Genomic DNA, 12,190 nt, shown 5'->3' with positions numbered 1-12,190 from the left:
AAAAAATCTCAGATTTGCCCCAGAAATCGCTATAAGTGTATTTAACAATATTTATTTATTGTGGTGTCCATTCCCTGTCTGTCGCTGTGCTATACACGTGACACTATATATACATATATATATATATACACAAGCAGTTAGCCGCAGAGAGCTCAGGAAAATATAAAGACTATTGTCTCTTTATCTGCTTGTAGCGATAGAGTCACGGGGCAGTAGTGCCCTATAGTATCCGGGCCGTGCCGCTCTCCCAGCAGGCACAGAAGCACAAACTGCACTGAGCAGAATCACGTATAGATGGTACCTTCCCACCTGTGTGTACAAACTGCTGGCTGTGGGAAGGGCAAAAGGAGCCCTGTGCCATATAGCTTTACTTGCCCTTTAAATGGCCAGCGTACTGTAAGAACATCATTCATAGCAGTAATATAGAATATTTTTTTTCCCATCTCAGTGACCTTTTCCCTGGATTCTAAGGCAGCGCCGCCTTTATATGAACAGAAGGGGTTTAGTTAGAACCCATCGGATGCCATAAGCAGTATGGAAGCTCCATCTCATAGTTACAAAAAAATACACAGTAAGGTTTTATAAGCACAATCCATTTCTATTCAGGAGAAAATAAATGGATCATTTGCAGGATTTATTATAAATGTTATGAGGTACTTAAGGCAAACTGATTCCCATGTAATGGAGATCCATGCAGCTGCCGAAGTGTCTCCCAGTTACACTGGGAATACACTGATATCTGCCCGGTCACCAAACCAGCGTGTCTTTACACAAACTGCCCACTAACTGGGTGGGGCCAATTATATCATTTTAGCCCCCGCACCAAAGATCCATAATGAGAGAGGAGCATATTAATGAGCTGATGTGATCCTCAGCCAATGGCATTCTCACTTCTCTGTTTGATATTGGCCCAATGTCTAGGGCCCTATACATTGGCTGATACGCTGGCTCCGTTAGCCCCTTCTGACCAATCAGCCTGTGATTGGCCAAACACAGCGGTCTAATGAAGTGCTCCCTTATACTACCCTCTGTATAGCAGCACCCTGGCTTTATAGTAGCTAAATACTGACCCCCATGTGTTCTCTTGTATGTGTTTGGATTTGGTTTCCCTTGGGTGCTGTATAGAGGGAGTGTTGCATGGAAGGACAAATCTCTCTGCTCTTCTCTCAGAAATGGAAGCAGTATGGCAGCTTCACCCTACACGTGTGGTTACTATCTGTATAAATGTATATATGATCAAAGCACTGGGCTTCTATGAATTAAAAGAGAACTAACCCCCCCCCCCCCCCCACTGCACACTTCAAGTCAAGGAGCCAGAAACAGGAAATGACATAACCAAACATGGCGGCTGCCGACCCCCCTCTGCTGCTCTGCCTTTGGAGATCCAGTAATGGGGAGCGTGGCTGGCTGTGGGTTGGTTTGGCGTGGGGGAGGGTTTAGTTCTCCTTTAAGCAATGTTTTTATGTGTATTTATAGTTCAACTCCCTGTCTCACAGAAAAAGAATCCGTTGTGTTTTTAATGATTGTGGAAAATCTGAAAGGAAATTATATTTAGGTACTTGGAAGAGATTCAAACAAGGTTTATTTTTCTACTTTCCCTTTAGAATCACTTTGCATCGTTCAATAAATGTGTAATAAACCCCCCGTGTCCTGTCGTGCTCTCACCCCCTATAGACCTTCTCTTTACTGATGGGCGGGGCTGGAGCCTACAGTACTCACCTGTGATTGGCTGCAGCCACTGCTGTCCTGGGCCAAGTTAAAGGGGAAATAAAGCAAAACAATAAAACTTTGTAATCAACTTTCTAATATGCATTATTATTATTATTAGCCTCCTGGTCCCCTAGATGTGGGTCCTGCCAAAAGTAGGGGCTTTAATAAGCAATGAATGCCCCACATATGCACGGCCATTTTGCTTTCCACCCCAGCCATGCCCTATTATGTCATAACCTACTTCCCCACAAGCCCCGCCTCCTTGCAGTCTCCAAATTGTATCTAATTCTACACACACAGCTTATAGTTTGGATAAAGGTTCCTCGTACTTCATGTAACTCACCCCGTGCCCAGTGTAGGGGATTTCTGGAGAATAGTTTCTATCATTTGCCACTAGAGGGGGCTATTGTCTCACTAACAGACGTTACAGAAAAAACTTCCCCTATTCTCACTTTTTCTCACCATTCTTTGTCTCCACTGTCGGCAGAGTCAGGAACCAAAGTACAATGATAATATTGTGCCCAAAGCAAGTCTAAACCGCCCCCAAAATGCTTGGTGAAACCCTCTACTCACTCCCCCTTTGGTACCCCCTGTAGTAATAATGGCACAGGCATGTCAGTAGGGTTAGTGCAGATTTAGAGCATTGCATTAACCCCAGACATGCCAGTAAGATCACTGCTGCATTAATAAGATATTCCAGTAAGATCTCCGCAGAAAAAAAACAATTCAGAGAACTACATTAACCCTAGACTTGCCAGTAAAGTCTCTGCATAAATGGATCAAAGTGATGTCTCTCCCACACTTGCACAAGCAAAGGGCCACACATTTTCCCAACCCCTACCCCCCACCCCCCACACACTTTTTGTTACCCCCAGCTGAAACTATCACAGCAGCAATGGAGGCTGGCCATACGCACTATAGTGGGAAACATACGAGGCTATTTATGATCTGCACGTGCAGAGTGCAAAGTGCCCATTTCTAATCCACAGTGCAGCGTTTTCCCTCATAATCCCAGTGTGATTGTAGTCACCAGGGGGAGATGCGTCTGTCCAATTAGCGGCGGGGGTCATTGTATCTAGGGGAAATAACATTAGCAACGACTTAGATTCTCCCCAGCTTCCTGCACCGTGGGTAAAGCCCCCCCCCCCCCCGTGCAGCATCTGGTGCATTTGTGCTTTAGGCCACCATTGGGGGTGTATAGGGGGGTACTGGAGACATGGGTTGTAAAGGGGGTGTGGCTTTGGCATAATGGGGTGTGACTAGGGGGATATCAGGTGAATGGCTGTTGTGTGTAAAGGGGCCCATTCTACTTATTAGCAGGGCCCACCCCACAGAAGTCCAGGGTCCTCCTCTCAGGTGACTAATGTAGTAGCATGGGGGTCCCATAATTCCTGATGGCAAGAAGGAGCTGGTACAAGCAGCCGCCCATAGCAGGTAAGTACCAAGGAAGGTTGCAGAGACATAGGCAGGAAAGTTTGGGGCCCCGCACAGGTTATTTATATGCCCCCCACCCACCCACGAACAGAAGTGAGCAGTACCAAAATTTTGGCCACGCCCCTTGTGTGTGCAATACAAACGGCTGATGTTACTCTATAATAATCAGTTCATATAAATAGTTACAATGAACAATTAATGAGCTAATAAGTCAGTTCATTGGGGGTCAGTGAGGTTTGTCTTTTGTTTGATACGCAAGTTCCTTACGTTCTAGGCAGTTACGTTGTTTTTCTAGGCAGTTTTTGCAGAAGTTACGTAAATTGAGTAACTTTATACATAACTTCACAACACGACTGGACCCCCTCGTCAAAGAAGATTTCACGGGGCCCGGCACATCACTATCCTAGCAACCAATCAGATCATTGCTACTGCCATAGATGGGTGGGACCTTCCTACACGGAAACTGGACCAAAATGTGACGCACGGGGCAAAATGATGCAGTAGACAACGGGCACAAAGGGTAAGTTAAATGTGTGTTTTATTTCCATGGTAACCATTCCCTGGATCACATTTTCATTTCATTTGCTGCTGAAAATCAACAACATTTGAATTTCTAAATTTCCTTTTTATTCTTCGTTACACAAACAATTTACAAATATCAATTCCATGAATGTGAGACACAGATATCCGACATGCTCCTTCTGTCCGGCACTTCCTTACCCGCGCGTCTCTCTCCGCCGCAACTAGTGGGAGGGGTTAAGAACATAAACGCACAGAAAACGCTGGCAGAGAGACAAGTGACATGATGGAATCTCGCATCAATGGGGTTTTGTGCAAATATTAAATAAAAAAACAAAAAAAACAGATTTTTGGTGATATATTTATCCCGCCGTTCTGGTATAAGCCGCGTCCCGGTTCTCTGGCCAATCAGCACTTGGGAGAGGCGTAAAGTCCTGTGTAGCAAATGGTTTCTCCCTGTATAGGAACCCAAAGCGCTGACTGGCGGCCTCCATGCTGATGTCACGATGCGCCAATAACCTCCCTATAAAAATGAGGAAAAGGCTACGCTCTAATGGAAGAGTTAAGGATATAAAAGCTATGTGAAAAAGATTCAGTCAGGGTGGCGCCCCCCCCAGGGCAGATCAGTTGGACTTGGTCGGAGGCAGGCCGGGGCGCCTGGTGGGGATGATTTTAGGCTTCGGTGAGTTCTTTGTGTCCTCCTCTTCCTCCATGTCACTGTCGCACACGTGCACCACCACGCTGGGGGTCGATTCCGTGCCGGCGTGAAGCTCATATTTCTCACCTTAAAAAGAAAAAGGGGGCAAATGTTGAAAATTGGGCCAATAGCATTCTGCTCCATTAACAACCACACACCCCATTGGCTACACTCTTGGTGGCTGGGCAAGGAGCCAGATTCTGATTGGTTGTGAAACATGGTCAGTTTAGTCTTGATTAGTCTGTAAAGCAGTGATCCCCAACCAGTGGCTCAGGGACAACATGTTGCTCACCTTTGATGTTGCTCCCAGTGGCCCCAAAGTAGGAGCCATTTTTACATTTCTGGCTTGGAGACAAGTTTTGGAAGCCCAGAGACACAGTTTTACCCCAAGCAGAGCCTCCTGCAGGCCAGCAGTCCCCATGGGGCTACCCAATAGCCAATCACAGCCCTTATTTGACATCCCCAAAGAACTTTTTCATGCTTGTGTGGCCCACCAACATTTTTTACATCTGAGTGTGGCTCATAAGTAGGAAAGGCTGGGGATCCCTGCTGTAAGGAATGGCCATGTTACAGTTATACAAGGGCAAATGAACCCTGAGCCCACGGGGAGTCTCCCCAGTACCCTGGTGGGCCAGTCCAACATAGTCTAAATTAGACATTGGCTAATGACTTGGCTACCCCTTACTGACTTAGCAGCCTACTGCCAATAATTACATTGTTGTATCCCTTATCCAGATGAATGGATTCAGCTGATTGGATCTTCCTCCATGCCTAAATGACCCGCTATCTTACATTGGTCTGAGTAGTGACCATTTGGGCGCAGATCAATGTAAGTTGTCTAAAGCTGGCCATACACGCACAGATAATATTGTATAAAACCTCGTTTCGTACGATATTCGGTGCGTGTATGGCATGTCAGCGAATCACAGGAAGCTGCTGATATCGGTCGCCGATCGGCCAGGTTAGAAAATTTTGATCGGGCGCCATAGAAGGCACCTGACCAAAATCTGCCGTCAGGGCTGAATCGGCAGAAGGAGGTAGAAATCCTATTGTTTCTGCCTCCATATCTGCTGTTTCAGCCCTGACTGTGTGTGGCCACCTTTACTAATCCAATCAGCTGAAGATCCAAGATGGTGGTTGGAGGCCTCTGCATCTGAATCTTGGCTCGAGGGCTGAGCCATAAGATCAGGCTGATGTGGCCCACTGGCTGAGTGCCAAAATTGGGCAAGTATCTGCTTGTGTGGCAACCTAGATTGTTCATGGTCAGCGTAAGATTTTATCTGCACAGTGCAGAACCCCCAAGCGGCTGAACTTTTTATTAAATCTAGATTTCACAATATTAGCATATTTGAAGCTGCCAATATAATGATACTGAAATAACAGTGCCGCCTACTGGCCGGGTCTGACAATTGCACTACAGTGGAGGGAAGGTTTCATATGATGAGACGAAACTTCTGATTCTGCTGCTTAGGGAATTCCAGAAAGTGAAAAAGTCATGTGACAATAAGAGCAACCAACGTCTGCCCCTGGGCACGGTTATGAGTAGGGTTGGCACGTCTTTTGCTGGTAATACTCGCCTTGTGTTTGGGGTGCGGGCATTGACGTTAGTTGGGAGCAAGGAAATGGGGCAGGGGAATGGGCAGATGGGGCAGGGAATGGGCAGATGGGGCAGGGAATGGGCAGATGGGGCAGGGGAATGGGCAGATGGGGCAGGGGAATGGGCAGATGGGGCAGGGAATAGGCAGATGGGGCAGGGGAATGGGCAGATGGGGCAGGGAATGGGCAGATGGGGCAGGGAATGGGCAGATGGGGCAGGGAATGGGCAGATGGGGCAGGGGAATGGGCAGATGGGGCAGGGAATAGGCAGATGGGGCAGGGGAATGGGCAGATGGGGCAGGGAATGGGCAGATGGGGCAGGGGAATGGGCAGGTGGGTGGGCATAGGCTGGCCGATCACCTGATCTTCAGCAGAAAGAGTCAGGGAAGGGATGACAGGAAGGGTTACCACCTGTACATATATACTGGTATTTATATTGCCGGTAGATTTGAATACTGGCACCGGCCCAATACCGGCTGGGGGGCAACACAAGTTATGGGTACAGGAAAAACAACATGAGCAATTTCACATCATGCCACTTGCGGAGGCCCAGCCCCCCTATTCTGTTGTGTCACCATTGGGCGCAAGGTGCTTGGCACTGCTATCCTGCACCCCAGAGCAGAGCATTACCCTGGGATGGGCACACAAAGCTGGCAGGGACGATGTGGATGTGGCAGGTAGCACAGCAGCCCCTTTCAGAGGGTTCTTATTCCCACAGAAACACACAGGGCCGGGGTATGTGTCTGAGAAAGGAGCGTGTGCCCGTGTGTAGGTGTCAGTGTGTAGGTGCCAGTGTATGCCCATGTGTAGGTGCCAGTGTATGCCCGTGTGGAGGTGCTCGTGTGTAGGTGCCAGTGTGGATGTGCCAGTGTGTAGGTGCCAGTGTATGCCCGTGTGGAGGTGCCAGTGTGGAGGTGCCTGTGTGGAGGTGCCAGTGTATGCCCTGCCCGTGTGTAGGTGCCCGTGTGGAGGTGCCCGTGTGTAGGTGCCAGTGTATGCCCGTGTGTAGGTGCCAGTGTATGCCTGTGTGTAGGTGCCCGTGTGTAGGTGCCAGTGTGTAGGTGCCAGTGTATGCCCGTGTGTAGGTGCCCGTGTGTAGGTGCCAGTGTATGCCCGTGTGTAGGTGCCCGTGTATGCCCGTGTGTAGGTGCCCGTGTGGAGGTGCCCGTGTGGAGGTGCCCGTGTGTAGGTGCCATGTGGAGGTGCCCGTGTGTAGGTGCCCGTGTGTAGGTGCCTGTGTGTAGGTGCCCGTGTGTAGGTGCCCATGTGTAGGTGCCAGTGTGTAGGTGCCCGTGTGGAGGTGCCCGTGTGTAGGTGCCCGTGTGTAGGTGCCCGTGTGTAGGTGCCATGTGGAGGTGCCCGTGTGTAGGTGCCCATGTGTAGGTGCCCGTGTGTAGGTGCCATGTGGAGGTGCCCGTGTGTAGGTGCCCATGTGTAGGTGCCAGTGTGTAGATGCCCGCGTGTGCGTTGGCAGCCCGGGTTCTGCTACATCAGGAAGAGATTTGATTTCTCTCTCTAACATTACTGCCCTCTGGGCTCCAACTCATTTCTCAGCCACAATCTGACGTCAGTGCTGCCAGCCTGTATCCAGGGCCCATCTCTCACTGTCACTTACAGGCAGCTCAGCGCACACACAGGCTATTAGCCACCCTGGCCACTGCATCTCCCCGTCCCTCTCTGGGGAATATATTAGCCCTTTCCCTGGCACCGTCTCGCTCTCAGCTCCCCATATACCTGCAGTTTGATGGCTCCCTGTGCCTCGCTGCCCCCGTGGGATTATAGGTTAGGGGAGGCACCCACAGGGGGCACTGCAGAGAGCGGGCATCACAAAAAAATATTATTCTTCCATAAAACCCAACATAACTGGGTGCCCCGGGTTCAGCCTGTTACAAGCAGTTTCTATAGGTGTAGATATGACGGACAGGTGGGTGGGACGCGCTACTGATCAGAAGGTGGGGGTCAGTGCCCAGCAGGATCACATGATGGCGTGGGGCAATAATACAAGGGGTGGCCATGTGATTCTGCCTCCTCGTCTGCCCTAACAGCAAATTAGTGTCTACACTGGGGCCACTGGTAATCAATCAAGGGACAACTGGATATAAATGTGCCCTGGGAAGGGCAAATAGAAAAAGCTGTGCAGCGGTTGGATGTAGCACAGAAAGTCACCTTTGCGGGAGCATGAATAATGTGTATATATATATATATCCAAGCTCAAAATGGTGAGTTGTCAAGGAAATCCCTTATTTTTAGAAGGGGCCAAGTGTCAAGGGACCAAACTGTGAGATATTTCAGCATCAGCAAAGAAAATAATGACTGTGCCCTATTCCCTATGCACAGAACTGTAACGGCACAATAAGCCAATGTAGGGGGCGCTATTCCCTGCTGCTTAGTGCTCCAGCCCTATAGTCCCTGTGCCTAGGGTGGTACAACCCCAGGTCCCCCGTACATCCAACCTGCCCATCCTGCATCTCCTGCATCTGAATATGCCACCCAGTTCCCTCCTGAAGCAGCACCACCTACTTATAACCACTAGGGGAGCTGCTCTATTACTGTCTCCTTTCCTATTCATTTTCCAGTCTCTCAAGAAGACCATCTGCAAACTGTCTTTGAATATCACTGTCTGTGTCGTACTAAGACTGCTCTGTATTTATGTAGCTATCGCGGTTGGCAAATTAGGGCCCATAATCTGTTTATTGTCTCTATTCGTCTGACCGCCCAATCAGTGGCTTTCACACATACAGTGGCCCCGTTACCTGCCACTATAATAGGGTGACCTTGTGGCAATGTCACGGCTTTATTTTCCTTTAGCCGTGAGTCAGAAGCCGGGAGAACAGAAGCCTCCCCGTGAGATGACGCCAAGGAATCGCAGGATTCTGTTACTGACACGGCTTCTCGCTTGATAAATTATACATATCTGCTGCGAACTGCGTCAGCACCTGCGCCAATAGCGGCTCCGGGACTGACAGGGCATCTTGCTGTTAACCCCAAAAATAACAGTCAGTTACACTACTGAATATTCCTACATTATCTCTTTTATAATTTACACCTCCCAAAGGGCCCCTGTGATGCCAGTGGCCCTCTGTGCCAACCAAGGCAGGGGGCTACTATATGGATGTGATGCTCTATATTCCAGTTGTACACAGAGCTTACGCTCTACCAAACCTTATGTGACCCCTGCGAGAGGCTGCTGCAATGATGTGCGAGTTTTATGTTCAGCTCAGCAATAACCAGCGCGGCGCTGCCAGTCCCCTCATGCCCTGTACCCTGCCACAGCCAATTGCTTTTGTGCCAACCCTCTGTGGGGGGCAATACAGAGTCAGCTACCCTCTCCCCTCACTGTGTCTCTGGCTCTAACGCTCTGTGGGGGGCAATACAGAGTCAGCTACCCTCTCCCCTCACTGTGTCTCTGGCTCTAACGCTCTGTGGGGGGCAATACAGAGTCAGCTATCCTCTCCCCTCACTGTGTCTCTGGCTCTAACACTCTGTGGGGGGCAATACAGAGTCAGCTACCCTCTCCCCTCACTGTGTCTCTGGCTCTAACGCTCTGTGGGGGGCAATACAGAGTCAGCTACCCTCTCCCCTCACTGTGTCTCTGGCTCTAACGCTCTGTGGGGGGCAATACAGAGTCAGCTACCCTCTCCCCTCACTGTGTCTCTGGCTGTAACGCTCTGTGGGGGGCAATACAGAGTCAGTTACCCTCTCCCCTCACTGTGTCTCTGGCTCTAACGCTCTGTGGGGGGCAATACAGAGTCAGCTACCCTCTCCCCTCACTGTGTCTCTGGCTCTAACGCTCTGTGGGGGGCAATACAGAGTCAGCTACCCTCTCCCCTCACTGTGTCTCTGGCTCTAACGCTCTGTGGGGGGCAATACAGAGTCAGCTACCCTCTCCCCTCACTATGTCTCTGGCTCTAACGCTCTGTGGGGGGCAATACAGAGTCAGTTACCCTCTCCCCTCACTGTGTCTCTGGCTCTAACGCTCTGTGGGGGGCAATACAGAGTCAGCTACCCTCTCCCCTCACTGTGTCTCTGGCTCTAACGCTCTGTGGGGGGCAATACAGAGTCAGCTACCCTCTCCCCTCACTGTGTCTCTGGCTCTAACGCTCTGTGGGGGGCAATACAGAGTCAGCTACCCTCTCCCCTCACTGTGTCTCTGGCTCTAACGCTCTGTGGGGGGCAATACAGAGTCAGTTACCCTCTCCCCTCACTGTGTCTCTGGCTCTAACGCTCTGTGGGGGGCAATACAGAGTCAGCTACCCTCTCCCCTCACTGTGTCTCTGGCTCTAACGCTCTGTCCAACAACAAACATTAACCCAAGAAACTCCAGGACCCTCAGATTTAAGGAAGGTTATAATGATGAATTTCCCTGTAAAGTCTATGGCTGGGGATCCGTGTAGTTATGGTGAAACCTCATCTGCCAGTAAGGGGAGCTATAGCTGCAGGGGTAACGGCATATGCGTCACTGCGATTTCCCAAAGTTGCCCAAAGTTTCCTTGAGAAACTTTGTATAAAACTGAATGTATTAAAGAAAGCTGCCCATAGGGATGATAGCGCCCCTGACTGTTGGGTTACGTAGCCCCACACCAAGTTATAACAGCCCTGTGTTTGATTTTGCCAAGAGCTGTGAGTTCAAAAATATTATGACAAAACTCCTGCTCCCCGCAGACCGTTACCGCGCTGGCTAACCGTGCCTTAGTGACTGAGCTGCCACAGTGAGTAATGGCTCCGACCCTGCCGGCTCGCTGTGAGAATGGGCTCTGCCACCCTGCAAATGAATCTAAATGATACCTGCCCTCACAGCTTCTCACCCCTGGATCAGGCTCTAAATCATGGGACACGGCGCCATTCCCAGGGACAAATGGATAAATGTATTTGTGTCTGTACCACACACACTGGGTAACCAGGTTATACCATGATGAATAAAGGGGTATAGATGAGACAACACAAGGCTGTAAGTACAATGGTGACCGCGGGACTGTCCTTTAGGGAAGAATTATTTTTCGTTCCTGATTCCGAGACTTCCTCAGAGACAACTTCGACTACTATCTAATTAAGGGTATTCCTTGTGTTCCCAGGCAGGAGATTATGGAACATGGACTTTGGCTCTGATAGAGACAACGTTTCAGCTCCATTAAACCTTCTTCAGGAACCATCACCTGTTTAAATGCATAATAAACAGAGCATGGGGTCTCATACCCCACACTTTATAGCCCAGAGAGGGTTAAGTACCGGTGACTGCATTGCACCCCATAATGTTTGTTCCTGTAAGAAAGGCTGTGCCACCGGATGAAAGTCCATGTGGGAGGACATGGATGAAAAATGAATTGTGCATACAGTCATTTCATTAAGGGTGATGACACACAGAGCTACTAGCAGCAGCTACTTGGCACAGCTACTAAAACAGACAATGCTGATCATTTACTGATAATTGTCTCTACGTGTGTTTTAGCAGAGGCAATTCTCAGTATTGTCTATGGCAGGGGATTTTCTGGTTTTTAGCAGCCGTGACAAGTAGCTGCTACTAATTAACACCCTTATGGGAGGTAGAATATAATGTTGGGTATCCATCTTGCAATGATAGACCTCTGGGGGGTCGGGGTCTCACTAGCCAATCACATACATAGGCTTCATTACAGCAATGCCTTACCAATGTGTTTTGTATTAGTAAGAAGAACACAAGGAAACACAAGCTCTTGGCTCGCACCAATTGCACAGCCTGTAGCCAAATAATGAGCACTGCCCTTAGAAAGAAGGGAGGGCTGAGCACCTACCTGGGCCGAGCTTGGCGACTGCATAAAGGAGGTCGTAGTTAATAACCGGTGTGGCGTCGTCTATTGGCTGCCAGCCGACTGGGGGGGACACGGGCGGGGAGATGAGGAACTGTTTGGCAGGCTGTGGGGGCGCCAGGTGAAGCTTATCTCCGTCTGTCTCTGAGCTCTGAACCTGGATAGGAGATTAGAGGTTGGGCACCCACATCAGATACAAATACAGGAATGATTACAAAGCAGTTAGGAAAGAAAATGTTGGTTTAGAGGCTTTTGATTAAAGGGGAACACTGACAGCCTGCCTACCCCCCAACTCCCCCGATATGGCGGCTGCCACTGTTGCTTTATGTAGCATCCCTTCTTTTGCCCATTATTAAAGTGGCCCTGTATCCGAGAGGGCATCATGTAGGGTCCATACGTGGACTAAAGGTCTAGTCGGCCCGCGTATGGGAACTACTGATGGGACTCCCCG

The 12,190-nt window shown here is 49.6% G+C and overlaps 1 protein-coding gene across 1 annotated transcript in view; it reads right to left on the bottom strand.

Annotated features, from left to right (window-relative positions):
• Positions 1–3,665: 3,665 nt before the first annotated feature.
• Positions 3,666–12,190, bottom strand: part of rcan2 (regulator of calcineurin 2) — an 84,130-nt gene continuing 75,605 nt past the window's right edge. Inside the window, 2 exon segments of the mRNA NM_001011215.1 lie at positions 3,666–4,447; positions 11,725–11,896. Coding sequence (NP_001011215.1) covers positions 4,287–4,447; positions 11,725–11,896 — 333 coding nt within the window. The 3' untranslated portion in view covers positions 3,666–4,286.

The sequence above is a fragment of the Xenopus tropicalis genome, chromosome 5 (genome assembly GCF_000004195.4).
Source record: "Xenopus tropicalis strain Nigerian chromosome 5, UCB_Xtro_10.0, whole genome shotgun sequence".
NCBI lineage: Eukaryota > Metazoa > Chordata > Amphibia > Anura > Pipidae > Xenopus > Xenopus tropicalis.
The sequence above is the reverse complement of the archived record's forward strand: the minus strand, read 5'-3'. Positions and strand labels throughout refer to the sequence as shown.